Source organism: Lynx rufus, unplaced genomic scaffold, assembly GCF_022079265.1.
Source record: "Lynx rufus isolate CCGP_SWC_20201006 ecotype Redwood Valley unplaced genomic scaffold, mLynRuf1.p SCAF_4, whole genome shotgun sequence".
Classification (NCBI taxonomy): Eukaryota; Metazoa; Chordata; class Mammalia; order Carnivora; family Felidae; genus Lynx; species Lynx rufus.
Genome location: NW_025814856.1, coordinates 154211887 through 154232500, shown reverse-complemented (window position 1 = coordinate 154232500; position 20614 = coordinate 154211887). Strand labels below are relative to the sequence as shown.

Here is a 20614-nt window from a genome sequence, read left to right as displayed (position 1 = left end):
CTTTTTTTATGATATAGTACCTTTCATCTCTTGTTATAGTCTTTGGTTTAAAATCTAGTTAGTGTGAAATAAATATTGCTGCTCCATCTTTCTTTTGATATCCATTTGTATGATAAATGTTTACCCCTCACTTTGAATCCGCAGGTATCTTGAGGTCTAAAATGAGTCTCTTATAGGAGGTTTATAGATGGGTCTAGTTTTTTTTTTTTTATCCATTCTGACACCATATATATTTTTTTTAAGTTTATTTGTTTTTGAGGGAGACCAAGACAGTATGAGTAGGGAAGGGTCAGAGGGAGAGGAGACAGAGAATCCCAGGCAGGCTGTGTGCTGCCAGCACAGAGTCTGGCTTGGGGCCTGAACTCAAGAAACCATGAGATCATGGCCTGATCCAAAACCAAGAGTCAGAAGCTTAACTAACTGAGCCACCTAGGCACCACTGACACCCTGTGTCTTTTGATTAGAGTCTTTAGTCCATTTACATTCAGCGGAATTGTTGATATGCATTTAGTGCCATTTTATTACTTGTATTATGGTTGTTTCTGGGGTTTTCTCTGTTCCTGTCTTGTCTTTGTCACTTTTGGTCTCTCCTTTTCACTCAAATAGTCCCCTTTAATATTTCTTTCAGGGCTGGTTTAGTGGTCACAAAGTCCTTTAGTTTTTGTTTGTCTGGGAAACTCTTTATCTCTTTTTCTATTCTGAATGATAGCCTTGCTGGATAGTGTATTCTTGGCAGCAAATTTTTCCATTCAGCACTTTGAATATATCATGCTACTCCCTTCGGCTTGCCAGGTTTCTATGGAGAGATCTGCAGCTAGCTTTATGGGTCTTTCATTGTAAGTTAGGAACTTCTTTTGTCTTGCTGCTTTTTAAGATTTTTTCTTTAACACTCTATTTTGCAAATTTAACTGCAATATGTCTTGGTATTGGCCTGCTTTTGTTGATTTTTTTTCACATCTGACAGATACATAGTGTGTTTTATTGAAAGAAAGTAAAACCTCAAAATGTTCTCTGAAACAAATTGGTTAATCAGTCCCCACCTTTTTGCTTCTTCATGATCAGGAATCCTGCTGTTAATAAAGCTTCTATCTTCTTATGATTGCCTTCATGTTCCTTTTCATCAGGTTTTTTCCTTTCCTGTCTAAACAAAGAATGAATGTGTATATAGTCTTGATGGGAGAGAGTCAAAGTCAGGATTGTGTCCCATGGCCAAGAGAAAGCTCCAAGATATTGTCTCCAAGGTCGTATGTCATCTAAAATCATGGACATGTAATAATAAAAATGATGATATTGTTGGCTAACATTTATTAAAGTCCTATTATAGGTGGTAAATTAATGTGCCTCTTTCTTTCTTTTTAGCCTTAGTTATCCCTTTACTTACTAATGCACCTAAGAAATGTTTACTGAATCACCTTAGATAGATGTTTGATTAGATTCATTCATTTATTGATACCTTCTCCCCATATGTTGGGGGTACAGCAGTGAACATAAAATATCCCTATTCTCAAAAAACTTAGATTCTAGTGGGGTGGGGGACAGACAATATGCAAATCTACTTGTCAGGTAATAAGTGCCATAAGGAAAAAAAAAACAAAAAGAGGGAAAAAACAATAGTGATAGAAGCAGAGTAGGAAGCATTTTTAAAAAGTTTATAAGGGTGGTCAGATAGAGGAGAATTACAAATTTTTGTTTTGACGTTTTGGAATTGTTAAAGTTTCCTTTAGCAATTCCAGAATTTAGACTCTAACTTGTTAAAGCTCTCATGACATGCATTTGCACAGCTTCAGAGATGTACCTGGAGAAGGCAAATAATCTAAAGAAGCATGAGCATATGACCCTAGAGGTTACTTTGCCCTTAACTTGTAAAACAACATTTGTAGCCAGTCTAATGTCAATCAGCAAAGGTTGACAGATGATTCATCCATGTTTGTACCATTGTTGGTCCCTGTTATTGTTTTTCTCCTCACATTTTATTTATGTATTTATGTATTTATGTATTTATTTATTTATTATTTTAAAAATTTATAGCCAAGTTAGCATATGATGCAACAATGATTTCAGGAATAGATTCCTTAATGCCCCTTACCCATTTAGCCCATCCCCCCTCCTACAACCCCTCCAGCAACCCTCTGTTCTCTATCTTTAAGAATCTCTTAGGTTTTGTCCTTCTCCCTGTTTTTATATTATTTTTTTCCCTTCCCATATGTTCATCTGTTTTGTCTCTTAAAGTCCTCATATGAGTGAAGACATATGATATTTGTCTTTCTCTGACTAATTTCACTTAGCATAATACCCTCCGGTTCCATCCACGTAGTTGCAAATGGCAAGATTTCATTCTTTTTGATTGCTGAGTAATACTCCATTGTATATATATACCACATCTTCTTTATCCATTCATCTATCGCTGGACATTTGGGCTCTTTCCATACTTTGGCTATTGTTGATAGTGCTGCTATAAACATGGGGGTGCATGTGTCCCTTCAAAACAGCACACCTGTATCCCATGGATAAATGCCTACTAGTGCAATTGCTGGGCCGAAGGGTATTTTTTAATTTTTTGAGGAACCTCTATACTGTTTTCCAGAGTGGCTGCATCATTTTGCATTCCCACCAGCAGTGTAAAAGAGATCCTCTTTCTCTACATCCTTGCCAACATCTGTTGTTGCCTGAGTTGTTAATGTTATCTATTCTGACAGGTATGAGGTGACATCTCATTGTGGTTTTGATTAGTATTTCCCTGATGATGAGTGATGTTGAGCATTTTTGCACGTGTCAGTTGGCCATCTGGATGTCTTCTTTGGAGAAGTGTCTAGTCATGTCTTTTGTCCATTTCTTCACTGGATTATTTGTTTTTTGGGTGCTGAGTTTGATAAGTTCTTTATAGATTTTGGACTAACTCTTTATCTGATATGCCGTTTGCAAATATCTTCTCCCATTCTGTCAGTTGCCTTTTATTTTTACTGATTATTTCCTTTGCTGTGCAGAAGCTTTTTATCACTATGAGATCCCAATAGTTCATTTTTGCTTTTGTTTCCCTTGCCTCGGGAGATGTGTTGAGTAAGAAGTTGCTGCAATGTGTTTGTTGATTTTGACAGGAGTTCTCTGTGCCTCCTGGGTCTGGATGTCTTTTTCCTTCCTCAGGTGAGGGAAGTTTTCAGCTATTTCCTCAAATAAATTTTCAGTCTCTTGTTCTCTCTTCTTCTGGGACTCCTATACTAGGAATGTTATTATGTTTGATGGAGTCACTGAGTTCACTAAGTCTATTCTTGTGTTTCATAATTCTTCTTTCTGTCCATTTTGTTCAACCTCCTTGTTTTCAATTTTTTCTTCTGTGTCACTTACTCCTTCCTCTGCTTTTTCCATCCTTGAGTTCTTGCATCCAGTCGGTTCCCAGTATCAATTATGGCATTTTTCATCTCTGATTCTTCTTTAATTCTTGTATCTCTGTGGTAATGGCCTCCCTTAAGTCTTCCATTCTTTTCCCAAGCCCAGTGACTATCCTTAGAATCATTGCTAAATTCTTCATCAGGCATGTTACCTATATCTGTTTCACTTAGATATCTGGCCATGACCTTATCTTATTGTTTCATTTGGGATAAATTCCTCCATCTTGGCATTTTTGTCCAAATCTCTGCCTTCCTCTGTGCATTGGAAAGGCCTGTTATCCTTCCTGTTGTTCAGAGTAATGGCTTTGTGAAGAAGAGGTCATTTGGTGTCCAGGCCTGGTGCTTCAGTAAGTGAGTGACTCTGGTGTTTGTTGTGTGCACTCTGCTGTTGTGTTTTGGTTGCTCTGTCCCTCAGGCCAGTCATCTGGAGAGGCTCTGCTTGCCTGGAGAGGCTCTGCTTGCCTGCTATGGGCAGTGTTTGGACCTTTGCCAGAATGTGGTGAGTTTAACTAGCTGTGCTCTGGTCTGCTTGTTAAATGAGACCTGATGCTGCTTCACTAGAACTGAAGCCTTGAAAAACTCCCCGGTTGGGAGATGTGGTGTGGATGGGGATTTGTGCTAGTCTTCTGGGGAGGACCCTGCCACCCTAGGACTGAGGTACACTTACCCAAGGAGGGCAGTACAGGCAGAGTGCAGGGGGAAGCTATGTTCATTTTCATCTCAGGAAATGCAAAAGTCTGTTTGTTCAGATTATAGATATGGCATGTCAAAACCATTAAAGCCACAGTGAAGAATACTCTTTTCTCCCCATACAGATAAAAATAGGAAACTGGTGTATTTGATATGAGTAATACAGTGTGTTTCTAAAGTTATATTTGAAATATTCAACAACGTATTTTGGGGCAAATTGATTTAAAAGGTCATTTCTGAGTGATCTTTGTGATACTTGTTATCTAAAAAAATCAAAGGTATATACCTGAAGATGATTATCTTCTATTATCCCACCCAGAATTGTCAAAACATGAAGGTCATTTCTGAGTAATCTTTGTGATACTTGTTGTCTAAAAAAATCAAAAGTACATACCTGAAGATGATTATCTTCTATTATCCCACCCAGAATTGTCAAAACATGTAAAAAAAGACTTTATTTTCATTGCTCTGATATCATCACCATGTATCTGAATCCATTATTTTTAGTTATTTTCAGCCTCATTTTCCAGAAAAAGAAAAAAGCTTCCAAAAAAGGCACTCAACTCCTAGACCTTCTCTTATAAAAACGGTGGCCAGAAAGCTTCTTGATTTTGTATTTGACAGATGCTACTTAACAAAATGTGACTGAGGAAAGGGGCTATGTGCTTTGCTTTAGTGAATGAAATAAAAACTACTGGTATTGTATAGTTTTGAGAGAAAATTCTTGAGTTTTGAAAAACCATTCTTAGATTAAGTATTCTCCCTATAATGTGTTAAATACCATTTGCTTACTTTTGCCAGTTCCTATAAGAATTTGGAATTAATAAAGTCCAGATTAATGAAGTTTTATTATAAATGTAATAAAGTTGCATCAAAAAAGTAGATTATTCCATAAGAGTCTTTTTTTCTTTTAAGTATGTTCCACACCCAACATGGGGCTTGAACTCAGATCCCTGAGATTAAGAGTTGTGTGCTCTACTCATTGAGCCAGCCAGGGGCCCCAGGACATAAAATTCTGCAACAAGAATGTGATGAATGGTATAGCATGTACCTGGCACACTGGTCAAGTCTTTTCACTGTATCTGTATTAAAGGTTTCACTGAATCATTATTTGGGGAGGATTTTCTTTCCCTTCAGTAGAACCACTTTATTTTTTATTTATTTATTAAAACAATTTTTTTTTAATGTTTGACAGAGAGATAGAGCATGAGTGGGAGAGGGGCAGAGAGAGAGAGGGAGACACAGAATCCGAAGCAGGCTCCAGGCTCTGAGCTGTCAGCACAAAGCCTGATGTGGGGCTCGAACTCACAGACCGCAAGATCATGACCTGAGTGAAGTCGGACATTTAACCGAATGAGCCACCCCAGCACCCCATTAGTAGAACCACTTTATACATTTATAGTTTTAAAATGGAAACCTTCTTTTTGATTCCAAAGCTTACCTTTTTGAAATTATACTTGGAATATTCAAACATATTTTGGAATTTGGTCATTTAAAGGATAATTGCTAAGTGTTTATCGTTTCTCTAATATTTAAGAATGCAAAGTTGTATGCCTGAGAACACACATGTCCTGTATCTCATATCCTATATATCTGTATAGAATATCTGGTATTTGAGGGGCATCTGGGTGGCTCAGTCAGTTAAGTGTCCAACTCTAATTTTGGCTCAGGTCATGATCTCACCATTGTGAGATCAAGCCCCACGATGGGTTCCATACTGAGTGTGGAGTCTCCTTAAGATTCTCTCTCCCTCTCTCTCTGCCTCTCCTTTGCTCATGAGCACATGCTTTCTCTCAAAACAAAACAAAACAAAAACCAAAAAAAGAAAGAAAAGAAAAAAAAAGTCTTGTATTTGATATATACCAAAGCTTGGCAAGGGGAGGAAGGGAAGGGGACTTGGGAAGGAAAAAGTCCAAGCTAACTGATGCTTCTTATGCTCCTCTCTCCAGGTCTATCCTACAACGATGCGCGCTTTGGGGATGGGGACCAGCGGCTCCCTGTGTCGCATTGGTGCAATGGTGGCACCATTTATATCCCAGGTACAGTCCAGGAGTTTTTGTAGGGGGGGCGGGGGAAGAAGTCTAAAGTAGATGGGGAAAGATGCATTCCACGTCCTTTCAGGTTAAGGGTTTAATCAGGGATTTCTGTTTACTTAATGATTTTTCTTGAGTTGCTGTTTTCCCGTTGTTTGGTGAATATGGGTTAGGGAGAGAGGCTAAGTAAAAGCTTCCAGGCTTGTAGCTGGTCAATAAACTGTATTTCATCTCATGCAGGGTTTGAATTTTGTGGGGCATTGTTGTGGGAAGATAGAAAAGAAATGGAGGATGCGAGGAGCTTGAGAAGTTGAATGACAGTTGGTTTGAGCCCTGACCCTATTCTGGGGCACAACTGAAAAACAGACTATAGACGTGCCCGGAGGCATTTGTGGGCAGCATAAGTCTAGTGCTAGGGCAAACCTAGTGCAGACTGGGATAAAAATCCAAAGGTGGCCTGGAATCATGGATGGACCCTTGTTTGAGGAAGGATATAGGCAGATATGGTGCTACACATGGTAATGTTTCTTCAGAGGGCTAAACAGCTGGCTCATCTGCACTGGTCCTTCTCTTTTGGCCACAGAAATGGAAATCCACCCAAGCTGACTGCAGCAAAAAGACAGGAGTGAGGCTAGGCCCTGGGAGAGTCTGATCCAGGCAGCGGTGGTAACAGGGACTCAGGCCCTCTCCCCCTCATGTCCGTCTGGGCCCATAGTCACTCCTTTGCCTTTCTGAGCATTCAGGATTTACCCCACTCTCCCTGAAGACCAGTACTATGCTTGCCTGTGTACAAGGCCATCCCATGAATCTCAAACGTAGACCCTTAGATCCAGCCACCAGAAGACACTGATGCACTCTCTCTGCATCCGTAGAAAGGGACTGTCACTAGTCATGTCTGGTCAGGTGTTCATACTTGAGCTAAATCAGTTGTGACCAGGAGTCAAGGTTACCTACAAATACAGCTGGGGGAAATGCAGTTTTCAAAGAAAGGAGGTTGTTGCGGGCTGAGCATTCTGTCTCATGTATTTGCTATAAAATTGTTTGTCTGTTTTTAGCTATTTTGGGAGTGCTTTTTCCACTCATCTTAAGGAAAAATGAGGGCAGCTTTTGTTTAGTGATTTTCAAAGTTCTGTTATACTGACGACTTCACAATTTTCAGAAAAGAACATAGTGGTGAAACACAGAAGTAAATTATTAATCCTGTTTCTGGATGATCAGGCCAAGGTATAGTTTATTTTCCAAGCCTTCATTAGAAATTGAGTCTGTTTTTCAACCACTTGAAAGAGGTTTTCTGGGTATTTGTGGGTATTTACCCTAGAGACCACATGGCTTTTAGTGGTTTTGTGGACCAGGAAAGATTGCCTACTGGGACTGAGTCTTCTGGGGCCATAAGGCTCTGGTCTGCTTAGCGTCCTGCAGCCAGAGGGTCACAGCTTTTTATAGTTAAGTCACTCGTCTCTATATCTGCCCCCCTCATTTGTAAAATAAAGATCAATGATAGCACCTACCACATAGATTTGTTCTGAGCATCAAATGAGATTAACACATGGAAAGCACTATGACACATAGTAAATAATTAATGCTACCTAATAGTAACAATGATCACTAATAAGGCCAAAATGCCAAATATCCAAACAAATGTTTCTCAATCACAAAAATACTTTTAAGTCCGGTATTTCAATCACGATACAATTGGAATGTTTTGCTTTCTTAACAGATCTGGAATGGGAAGTTAGAATCCACTCCTAGGATATGTGCCTGCATTTGGGGTGGGGTGAGCTGCTTCCAGTGAGGTCTTCGTGTCACTCTAATGAGCTCATAATCTGTCAGCCTTCCCTTGGACGTGGTTCTCAAACTTCAGTGTGTGTCAGAATTACGAGTAACTCGGTAACAAGAAGATTGCTAGATTCCGGCCAGAGATAGATGCTGGTCTGTGGGACCACTACAGTAGTTGTAACAAGTCCCCAGAGCTAAGCTGATGGGATTGGTCTGTGGACCGCCTGCTGAGAAGCACGGCCATCGACCGGGAAAATACCAACCAGGAGACAAGCTTTACTTGCACTTAATTCTTCCTCTTCCCCCTTCCCTTTTCACTCCCCTCACTCTTGCCTCCTCCTCTTCCTCCTCCTGTTGCTCCTCACTTAGGAACCTCTTGTAATGACCCACTCAACAAGCTGACTCCAAAATAATTGTCTGCAAATTCTAGAAACAGTTTGGCAGCTGGCAAAAAAAAAAGGACTCAACTAGCTACCATCTATATCTGACAGAATTGAGACTTATTTTATTCCAACTCAACACCCCATCACCACTTACTACACACTTGGCTCTGTGCCTGGCATTGTTCTAGTTTTATTTATTTGTAGCAGTAAATAAGTCAGACAAGTTTCCAGTGGTGGGGCTGGAGCTGGCCTGCCCTGGCTTGTGAAAGTGAACTGTTAAGTTTTCAGGAAATTTTACAAGCTGGTTGTGGTCACGGTGGACCTTGAAATTACCCTTGGTGGTAGTGTAGTATGGAAATTAGCATATGGTAGCCGTGGGACTTTTCCAGGGAAAGCCTACTGTTTAAACACTTGGCAGAACACCCACCGCAAGATTCTTGCTCTCGAGAGGCTTCCTTTCAAGTTGGGAATTTACAAATATGAAATAATTATGATAATTTCAGGTGATATAAGTGCTGTGGAGGTAATTTGATAATCGAAGGGGTGGCAGGCAAAATCTCTCAGGGAAGGTGACAATGGAGTTGAAACCTGGAATATGAGAAGTTGACAACTTACAAAGAGAAATAGCATTTCAAGTGGGATGCCTGGTGGTGCAAGGGCCTGGAGATGTGGCCGAGACTGGGGTGTTCCAGGAACAGGAAATAGCTGTGCTGAGTTAAGGGGAGAGATGTGCAGGGAGAGAAAGTGCCTGACAGGCATATTGAGGAGTTGGGATTTTTTTCTGAGGAGTAATGGGAAATAATTGAAGGGTTTTAAGCAGGGAGGTGACATGATGAATTTTGCGTTAGGTTGAGTTGAGTTGATTTTTGTGTATGATTTAAGATAGTGGTCTAGGGGCACCTGCTTGGGATCCTGTCTCTCCCTGTTTCTCTGCCCCTCCCCTGTTCACCCAGGTGTTCTCTCTCTGAAAATAAATAAATTAACATTAAAGATTTTGGCTTAGGTATCAGGGTAATGCTGGCCTTGTAAAATGAGTTTGGAAGTGTTCCCTCTTATATGTTTTGAAGGAACTTGAGAAGGATTGGTATTGACTCTTTAAATGTTTGCAGAATTCACCAGTGTAGCCATATGGTCTTGGACTTGGGTTTGTTGGGAATTTTTTGATTACTGATTTAATCTCCTTACTAGTAATTTACCTGTTCAGATTTTCTATTTTTTTTTAAGGTTTATTTATTTATATTCAGAAAGAGAGAGCATGAGCAGGAGAGGGGCAGAGAGAGGATCCCAAGCAGGCTCCATGTTGTCAGCACAGAGACTAATATGAGGCTTGAGCTCATGAACCATGACATCATGACCTCAGCTGAAATGAAGAGTCAGGTGCTTAACTGACTGAGCCACCCAGGCACACCCACATTTTCTATTTCTTCATGATTCAGTCTTAGTAGATGGTATATTTCTGGGAATTTGTCCATTTCTTCTAAGTTGTCCAATTTGTTGATATAATTGTTCATAATAGTCTGTTATGATCCTTTGTATTTCTGTGGCATTAGTTGTAACATTTCCTCTTTCATTTCTGATTTCAGTCCTCTCTCTTCTTGGTGAGTCTAGCTGAAGGATTGTCTTTTTTTTTTTTTTTTTTTTTTTTTTACCAAAATAGCTCTTAGTTTTATTGATCTTTTCTATTGTCTCTTTAGTGTCCATTTATTTCCACTTTGATCATTGTTATTTCCTACATTCTATTTTTTTTTAATGTGTATTTATTTTTGAGAGAGAGAGAGAGAGAGACAGAGTGAGAGTGGGGAGAAGCGGAGAGAGAGGGACACAGAGCCTGAAGCAGGTTCTAGGATCTGAGCTCAGCACAGAGCCCAATATGGGGCTCGAACTCATGAACTGCGAGATCATGACCTGAGCCAAAGTCAGACACTTAACTGACTGAGCCCCAATTTCCTACCTTTTATTAACTTTAGGCTTCATTTGTTCTTTTTCTAGGTCCTTGTGGTATAAAGTTAAGTTTTTTAGTTGAGATCTTTATTTCCTGAAATAGGCTTTATCACTATGAACTTCCCTCTTAGAATGGCTTTTTATGTATCCATAAGTTTTAATATGTTGCATTTCTATTTTCATTTATCTCACGGTATTTTTTTATTTCTCCTTTGATTTCTTCTTTGACTCCTTGGCTGTTCAGCAACGTGTTGTTCAATTTCAACATAATTGTGAATTTTCCAGTTTCTTCTTGTAATTAATTTCTAGTTTCATACTACTGGGGCAAAGGGTACTTGATAGAAGTTCAGTCTTCTTAAATTTATTAAGACTTATTTTGTGGTCTAACACATTTATTATCTATCCTGGAGAACATTCCATGTATCCTTGAGAAAAAGGTGTATTCTGTTGCTTTTGGATGGAATCTGTATATATGATGAGTCCATCTGGTCTAACATGTCATTTAAGACCAATGTTTCCTTATTGATTTTCTGGTTGGACAATCTATCCATCGATCAAAGTGTGGTATTAAAGTCTCGTATTATTGCTACTTATTTCTCCCTTTGGTGTGTTAGTATTTGCTGTGTATATTTAGGTGCCTCTCTGTTGGGTACATAAATATAAGTGCTATGTCATTTTTGTTGAATTGATCCCATTATCATTTTGTATTGCCTTTCTTTGTCTTTCACAGTCTTTCTCTTAAAGGCTATTTTGTCTGATAAAATATAGATACCGCAGCTTTCTTTTTGTTTCTATTTGCATGGAATATAATTTTGCATCCCTTCGCTTTGAGTCTGTTTGCATTTTTACATCTGAAGTAAGTCTCTTATACACAACATTGAGATGGGTCTTGTTTTTGTAGCCATGCAGCCACTCTGTGCCTTCTGATTAAAGAATTTAGTCCTACATTTAAAGTAATTATTGATACGTATGCACTTACTACCATTTTGTTCATTGTTTTCTGGCTTTGTTTTTCTTCTTCTTCTCTTGCTTTCCCTTTGTGACTCAATCATTTTCTGTAGAGGTTTGCTTGGATTCTTAATCTTTTGTGTATCTACTCTAGGTTATTGCTTTGTGGTAACCACGAGGCTTATGTAAGACCTTGTATAGACACAACAGTCTATTTTAAGTTGATGACAGTTTAAGTTTGAACTCATTTGTAGGCATCCATTTTTTTACTTACCCATTTTATGTTTTTGATGTCACACTTAACATCTTTTTATTTTGAGTATCCATTCACAGATTAGTGGAGGGTTTTTTTTGTTTTGTTTTTTTGCTACTTTATGGGGTGGGGCAGAGGGAAAGTGTGAAGCTGGTACTGCTTCTCTCGAGAGTGGTGTAGTCAGCCCCTAAATGTATGTGGAAGTCTGCCCCTCAGGCCACACCTTGAAGATAAATGAATCAGCCTCTTTACAGAAAGACCCGGTTGTGTGTTTGCTATGTTTCAGTCGGCCGTGCCTGTGCTGTGCTCTGGGTGGGGTCAGAGGGCAGGCAGCCAGTTGGCAACTGTTTCTGTCTGTTGCGGTCTTATGGGACCAATGAATAGAAGTTCTGCTGGCCACCAGAACCAGATGACCAAGGGGTGCCCCTGGGTGGCAGCCACCAAAACTGGGGCAGACATATGTTTAAGCTCCTTTCCAGGAGATGCTGGTGACCTGGAGTGAGCCAGAGGGAGAAGATGGCACTCACCCTCTGAAGGGTCTGGGGAGGATTACACTTGGCCCCTAAATGTGTATGTAGTTAGATACCTGACCACAGGCTACAGCTATGAAGATCAGCTAATTGGCCTCTTTTCCAGAAATCCAGACAGACAGAGCTTCTGTGTGCTGGCTTTCCACTGCTGTGTCCTGTAGTGTAGCTGGTTACAGTACAGGAACTGTTTGCTTGTTATATTCCTGTGGACCCATAAACTTTAGCCCTGCTGGCCATCGGAGACAGGTGATCAGATGTCTCCTGGGCAGTAGCCACAAAAACTAGGGCACCAGACATGTGCACGAGCTCCTTCCTTGGAGATACCAGAGATCTGGAGCAAGGTCGAGCTGGCAACTGCTGGCCTCCATATTTGGAGAATATTTCAGTAAATTCCTCGTTGTGTGTTCAAGTAGATGCTTGCCTATCAGGGTGATGCTTTAAGAGAAGAAAATAGGCCTCTTTCACAAAAAGACTGGATGTGTTTCAGTGTGTTGCCTCTGTACCCTGGGTGGGGGTGTGGGAGGGTGGCAGTTGGTAGGGGAGGGAGAGAGGGGATGGGGGGTAGGGGTAGGTAGCCAGGTGAGTTCATGTGAGCCCTTTAAGAACTGTTTCTCAGTTTGATGTGGCTGAGTGGATGTTGTGGGGGCTCATCTCTCAGGCACAGGTCTTAAAAGTTGGGGTGCCAGATGCGGGATTCAAACCCTTAGGTCCTCAGGGAGAAGCTTGGAGTTCTAAGTTCCCTCCTGATTGTGGTGGCTGCACCAGGGGTGGGGTTTATGGCAAGATTGTGTCTCAGCCTCTCCTACTGTTTTGATGTGGATTTTTTTCTTGTTTACCTTACGCTTAGGAGTTGCTCGGCTAGTTTTTGTGTTTCTTTCAGAGGAAATGGTTTTCTATTTAGCTGTAGATTCAGTCTGTCCACAGAGGAGGTGCTTTCAGGATCCTCCTATGTTGCCATCTTGAATGGGAACTTTTTAGGTTGATAACAACATACATTTTGTAGTCTGCTTTTTGTATGCAACAATACATTGCAGACATTTTTTTCATATGAATAAAAGTCAAGCTCTCTGTTGATGCTGAAAAATAGACCCTTGTATGCATATTCCAAAAGTAAATTTCCAATTACTTTATTGGTTCTATATTGTTAAAGGTCTAGACTATTGAATATTTTTCTATTATAAATAACAGTAATGAGCATCCTCGTGCTTGCATTTTTATCTAATATTGGGATTATCTCTTCAGGATAAATTCCTAGGAATTGGAATGGTAAGTAGGTCAAGGGGTCTGCTCATTTTCCATTTTGACACATTGTGCTAAAACTCTCCTTGGGAATGTTGCACTGGTGAGTAAGGTCTTGCTGCTTCAGATTTGCCAACTGGGTTTGTCAGTCTTTGTCATATTTGCTAGTCTCACTGGCAATAAATGATCTTTGTTATTAGATTTAGCATTTCTTTGACGAGTAATGAAACTGAATGTTCTTTGCGCATTTTAATTGGGTATTTTATCTTTTTTAGCTTGTCCATTCAGGGTCCTTCCCATTTTCCAATTCAGTTTTAAATCCTTGATTGGTGAGTCCTTCATACATGAAGGATTTTAACCATTTTTCTGGCATATTGTAAATATTCGTCCCAATTTTCCATTTGTTTTTCATTCTTATTTATGTTCTCCTTGCTTTGTACAGAAAGTGTAAGTTCACAGACAAATTTATCAGTATTTTCTTTACAACTTCTGTGTTCTGTGATTAGGATTGTGAAAATACACATCTCCTTGCCCGTACTCTGTGGACTTCTCGTTTGGGGGGAGAGGATTCATAAGCATTTTATTGAAGTATAGCATGCATATAAAAGTGTTTAAAAGCATCCCTGGTTCCGATCGAGAAATCCCTGACTTGTCCTCTCCCAGGCCATTGGGATACGGCAGTAGGAGGCCTAATGCAGCAAACAGCTTTATGATTCCCTAGATGGAAGGCCAGTGGTCCCTACACACTTGATTTAATAACCTATTTTTTACTCCTGGATTAGAAATGTCCATTTGCTTACATTTCCACAATTTCTTGGTCTATTTCTAGCCTAACTATTTTAGTCCATTAATCTGTCTGGTTTCGTCATTGTCATATTCTTATTAGTTGAATATTTATAGTACATTTTCAAAACTGGCTGCCTAGGCCCCACCTAATTGTTCTTTTTTCTCAGATAAGCCTCAGAATCATTTAATTACAATGTGCCTCCCTTGCCTGTCCAAATCCTATTAAGAATTTTAATGATTAATTCATTAAATGTATCCATTAATTTAGGAAAAAATGGACTGTTCTTCCCCCTTGGTATTATCTTCCTAAGAGCAGAGTTTGTGTCAATTTGTTCAATGTTTGTTCTATGCTGTTCCTTGCTGACATGTTAGTGTTTCTTCAAAGAGCTCCTGCATATCTTGTTAAATTTATTCTTAGGCATTTTAAGGCTTTTCATTGTTATTGTGAATAGATTATTTGCTTTCATTATAAATTCTAGTCTTGCATTCTAAGTTATTTGTATTTGGAAAAGCTGTTGATTTGCAAACAGCCAGCTCACTGAATGCATTCAAGATGGTTTTTCATTCGAGCCTCTTGAGTTTTTCAAATTTATAATCGCATCTGTATTGTGATTCTAGTCTATCCCTCCAGATGGAATGCTTCCAGTCAACATTTATTTAAAAAAATTTTTTTAAATGTTTATTTATAATTGAGAGACAGAGCACAAGCTGGGGAGGGTCAGAGAGAGAGGGAGACAAAATCTGAAGCAAGCTCCAGGCTCTGAGCTATCAGCACAGAGCCTGATGCAGGGCTCAAACTCACATGCCATGGGATCATGACCTGAGCTGAAGTTGGATGCTTAACCGACTGAGCCATCCAGATGCCCCTCAAGTCAACATTTAATGTACTTACGATTCCATAGCTTACAAACGGCAAACTCACCCCCATTGACTTTCTTTCCTTCTCTTTCCAGCCAAACTACTTGAATGGGTTCTTTTCCTACACGGTCCTCACTTCCTTTCCCCACTCATTCCCTTGCCCCCCAAACCTGCTGCAGCCATCCCTACTTCACCAAAATGATTCTTGATGGTGTCTCTGATGATGACCATGTCTCTAAATTCAAACTTTGTTTTAATCTCCCATCATACTTGACTTCTCCCTCACTGTAAACACTGATGGCTACCTCTTCCCTTGGCATCCCTCACCTGGCACACTTTGGGTTTTCTCCTGCATCTCCAGCTGTTCCTTCTCAACTTGTGATTGATCTTCCTCTGCTTTTTCTCTATTGTTGAGGATTCTCGGTGCTCAATTTTAGACCCTCATCTTTTTATAATCTATCTCCATGTAGGTGATTTCACCCATTTTTATGATTTTAGTTACCAGTCATTTGCTCATGAATCCCAACTTTGTATCTCTGGACTAGGTCTTTCTTCTGAACTCCGGATTCATGAATGTAATCACCTCCTGGGCATTTCCACTCAAATGTCTCAAAATCATACTCAGGATATCTTTCCCAAACCCATTCCTCTTACACAGTCCCCATCAGTGAATGTTGTCACTTTCCAACCTGGTCTTCACTCCCTTCACCCTCCCCAACTATTCAATCCCCAACCATGTGGATTTAGCCTCCTAGTAGATCCTGCATAATTCACCTTCCCTCCTTTTTCACCACCTGCACCACTCTGGTTCAAACTACCCTCACCTCACTGGGCTGCCAAGAGAGCATCCGGACTATTCTGCAAGCTCTTACTCTCCTTCAACTTCCTCTCCTCCCTGTATCCATGTTGATCTGTGTTCTTTTGTTTATAATCCTTTATTGTCTTGCCCTTCCTCTTAGATGAAGACCCAGATCCTCAACTTGGTTTACAAGACTCCACCACTAAGGCTCCCAACCTTGTGCTCATACCCATTTACCTAGCTATAAGCAATCTGGTGTTTGTAGTTGATTACCACAGTTACCGCCTTCCGGGATTCTCTCACTTGCTATTCCCATGGACTGGAAACCCTCTCCCTTTCCACCCTGTCTCCACTTCCAGTAATCTAGGATTCTCTGCTCAGAAAAGCCCTCCCTGATGTCTTAAATTAAGTCTGGTCTCTCTGCTGTGAGCTTTTATGACCCCTTCAAATTTTCCTTCAGATTATCAGATTATAATTGCTGATTTGTTTTGCCAGGCTATTCAAAATCTCTCTCTTCCAACACTTTAAGCCCTGTGAGGACAATATGGGCTTGTTTTACTATCTTTTGTATTTCTAGCTCCTCCAGTACCTGGCATGTAGTAGGCATCAAAACATTTTTTGAGGGGCACACCTGGGTGGCTTAGTTGGTTGAGCATCCTACTCTCGGCTCAGGTCATGATCTCACGTCATGATCTCACAGTTCGTGGGTTGGAGCCCTGCATCGGGTGCTGTGTTGGCAGCTCAGAGCCTGGAGACTGCTTCCAATTCTGTGTCTCCCTCTCTCTCTGCCTGTCCCCACTTGCACTCTGTCAAAAAAGAATACAAGTTAAAAAAATTTTTTTGAATGTTTTAATATAGAAAATGCATTTATTTTTTTATTATTTAAGTAATCTCTATACCCAACATGGGGTTTGAACTCATGACCCCAATATCAAGAGTCACATGCTCCTCGGAGCCAGCAAGGTGCTCCTGAATTTATTTTTTATATTGATTTTGTATCCAACTATTTTACTGAAATAGTTTCAGTCTTTGGGAAAGCTGATGCTAACAGAGAATTCAATGTGCAAGAGACTTGTTGGGGAACACCTGGCAGGGCAAATGAGGGAGGGAGCAGGAGTGGGTGGGGAGAACTTCCACACCGTGGTGCAGGGGATAGCAGCGAGGGTGCACTTAGCCAGTGTTTTGTTAGTGAACCACTAGGTTTTATTTACTGGTACTTATTTACAATTTTTGAATCAATACACTTGAGAGGGCAGTTGGGGTTTTGTGTGTATGTATTTTATTTTTGTTAGGTTTTATAGTCATTGTCTTCCTGGTTTCATTAAAAAAAAGGAAATTGGAAGAATAGGAGGGAAGGGGTGATGGGCTACCAGCAGTTATCAAATGTTGTAACTTGTCTATGTACATCTGTGTGAGTATATATGTACCTAGGCTCATATATAAACTCACATACACAAACTCTCCATTTTTCTACACATATATCTACATATTGCAAAATTTTAAATTTTTATGTAGTCAATTTACCAAGTATTTTCACTTCTAGAGTTATTGTTTTGTATCATGTTTATTGGCCTTCATCATTCATGCATTATTTCTAAAAATATTTCCAATATACTACCAGTTTAACAGCTTTCAGTGTTTTCATCTAAAACATTAAATTCTTTGATCTTTTCACAATTTATTTCTGCTTAAGGCCTGAGGTAAGAATTCAGCTTTAAAAATCAACAAAACAATGGCTAGCTAGTTGTTCCCGGGGCCACTAATCATCCTTTTGTCTGGCTATTCTCAGTTGACTTACCGTGACTCCATTGTTGGAAACCCCCGCTTCCATACTGGATTCTATTTTGGCACCAGTATCACACTGCTCAAGGTTAGAACGTTATTACCACTTAGGCTGGTGACTTCCCTCAGATTCTCTCACTTGCATTTGTTCTCAGAAATTTCCAGATTTTCCTTGCATGTGCATTCTTTCCAATAAATCTTAGGGTCAATATTTTCCCCTAAATTGACTAAAAAAAAAAAAAAATCCCACTGGAATTTGGATTGAGAATCCATTAGAATTACAGATGACTTTGAGAAGTATCTAAGAACTAGATTTACTCAATTTTACATATTCTTTAGTTACAATTTTCTAAGAACTAGATTTACTCAATTTTACATATTCTTTAGTTACAATTTTCTTCATATACGTCCTACACATTTCTTATTTATTCCTATTTTTTTATTTTTTGTCCCTATTAGTTGTGTCTCACACATTTAATATTCTTTGTTGTTTTTATTTTTGAGATTTGACCCATGGATTAGAAGTGGAGATTTTGCTGTTATATTTCTGTTATTTCAGTTTGATACCCTTTTAGTCAGAACACATTCTAGGATTTTAAATCTTTTAGGTTCATTTTATGCCGCAGAACATGGTCTATCTTGGTGAATGTTGCAGGGGCAGAAAAGAATATGTACTTTGCTGCTGTTGGGTAAGGTGTCCTGTAAATGTCAGTTAGACCCTGTTGGTTGATGGTGTCATGAAGTTCTTCTATAGCCTCCATTTTCTGTCTAGTAGTTCTATCAATTGTTGAGGAGGACAGTCTTGAAGTTTCCAACTGTATGTGGATCTATCTAGATCTCCATTCAGTTTTTACTGAATATATTTTGAAGCTTTTTGGTACGTAAACCTTCAAAATTGTTGCCTCATTGACTAAACCTTTTATCACTGTGTAATGTCCCTCTTTGTTCCTGTTCTGGGCTGGATTTTAGAAGTAGAGATGAATAGATCTTTCTTTTTGATACAGTACATCAAAGGGGGGCCTGGAAATCCACATTGTAACAGAATTCTCAAATTATTTTTATAATCAGGTATTAGGGTTCTTGGTTACAAACAAGAGAAATTGACTTTAGGCAGAAAGGAACTTACTGGAAGACTATCCACTCACATCTACTAGGTGGCTAGAGCCCTGTTAGGAAGCCCGGCACGGTTTCTCTGTAGGGAAGCTAAAAACAAAACAAAACAAAACCCCCCCAAACCCAAAATGCGGTTGCCTCTGGTCCTAGCTAGGAGAGCAGTTAGGTTTTGCAACTTCAGGCAGCCCTGGGTTAATGGATGTAGGAAATGGTAATGTTACTAGCTAGTAACACAGCATGATCTCAGCCAAAGGTTGTGTACAAATTGGTAGAAATTCATTCTGAATGTGGAAAAATGAACACCAGTTTTGTCACACATGAAACATCATGAACATAGATAGACATGTCATCTTTCCAGACACTACAGATTACATCTCCAAAACCTTTTTCCCTAATTCATCCTGTCAGAACTGAAGGGGACAAGTGGATGTTTGGCAAAGGGAGTTCTGCATAAAATGAACTAGAGGTTGAGCAAACTAAACTGGTATGAGAGTGTGGGAAAACCAGATCTTTTTACCTTCCCTAGGTACTAGTTTGCTCTGGAGATGCCGGAGGAGTGGGTGCAGAGAGGTCTGACCTGGCCAGTACATGCTTATGTCAGTCCCCACTCACAGAATCACACAAAATGCCTGCAGGAGCTGGGTCCAAATAAATAACTCACCTGAGGCGTCAGGAAGGCACAATTTATAGAATGGCTGCAAAAGACATTCATTCATGTCTGTGGAGAGATGATTTCCCCTTTGACATAAAAAAAATCAGCTGACAAGTGACTGGGACACAATAAATGGAGTCATTCCTTGTGACTTGCAGGTTCTTATGAGCGCATCCTTCCTGGGGGCCCTGTGTCTTTTCTCATCAGTCTGCATTGTATGTGCCATTTCTGCCTTTACTCTCCCCATTGAGACCAAAGGACGAGCTCTACAGGTAAGTGATGCAGAAATCTCTTAAGTATTCTCAGCTACCACCTTTTGACCAAAGGAAATGACCTTGGAGCATGGAAATTCTTTGAAGTAGACATGACAGCCAAGTGTGTACTAACACAATGGTGTTGAGTAAAAAGCCTGAGTATCCAGTTGGCTTGCATGTAACTTTGAGCAGCACTGAAGCTAGAGTAACCAATTAGTCACTCCAAACCTTTGCTAAACTCTTCAAAGACGATAGTGTGGTGTGATTTTCCCTGAATAATGTCTGTATTCCACTAAAATAACAACTATAAAACTACCATTGCCATTACCAGGTACACAAAGGTAATTGCGAGGCTCTTAATTCATTGTAAGTTTATTAAGAAATCATCTATTACTAGTTTCTAGTGTCTGACAGCTGAGGATGAATGGAGAAGCCTTTTTATTAAATGTATTGATTTACTAAATCACTTCTTATTCCAGCAAATTAAATGAAGACCTGCAAACCAATGTCTACCGGAGAAGAAAAATGCATTTTGTGTTTACAAAGAGCTGTGGCACAGTTTTAAAGACCTGGTTTAATTTCTGTATGCTACTTGGTAATTAAGAAACTGATTATGTATTTCTGAAAAATAAGGCACATGAGAATGAGGTGGGTTAATTTTATATTCCTGTCTTTTTTGGGAGACTACAGAGAAATTTTGTAAAAATATACTTCAAAGATGGGAAAGGTAGGTCTATGGGAGATGGGCAGGGGGAAGTAAAGTTTCTCAGAGAAAGCACATATATACTTGATATTCTCCCATGAGGTTTATAGCAAAAGTTGGACTGAAATTTTGTAGCTAAGGCATGAACTTGGGGTTGTATCATTAAGCCTTTCACAACAGTCACCAACTTCATGGCAAAAACGAGCATTTAAATTGCCTCCATCTTGATGAAAGTTGCTTATTTATAAAATATGCTTAAATGAGTATGAGTCTTGTATATAATTAGGAAGAAGCTGGGAATACACTATTTTTTCCCATTCTATTTGTATTCTAATTTCATTACTTTATGGGAGAATCTTTGATTCCCATGATGAGATTTAAAAAAATGAAAGTGCAGCAAGCTCTCTGACATCATGTCACCATTTGCCCCTTGTTAAGCAACTGCTTTCATGCAGGACATCACACCTGTGCATATCACTTTAGTAGGT

The 20614-nt window shown here is 39.6% G+C and overlaps 1 protein-coding gene across 1 annotated transcript in view; it reads left to right on the top strand.

The window, feature by feature from the left end:
• SVOPL (SVOP like) overlaps positions 1 to 19465 on the top strand; it is a 67413-nt gene extending 47948 nt beyond the window's left edge. Inside the window, exons 13-14 of the mRNA XM_047097610.1 lie at positions 6026 to 6115; positions 19328 to 19465. Of these exons, the coding sequence (XP_046953566.1) occupies positions 6026 to 6115; positions 19328 to 19465 (228 nt within the window). The remainder of the gene's footprint in view (positions 1 to 6025; positions 6116 to 19327) is intronic.
• The last annotated feature ends 1149 nt before the right edge of the window (positions 19466 to 20614 follow it).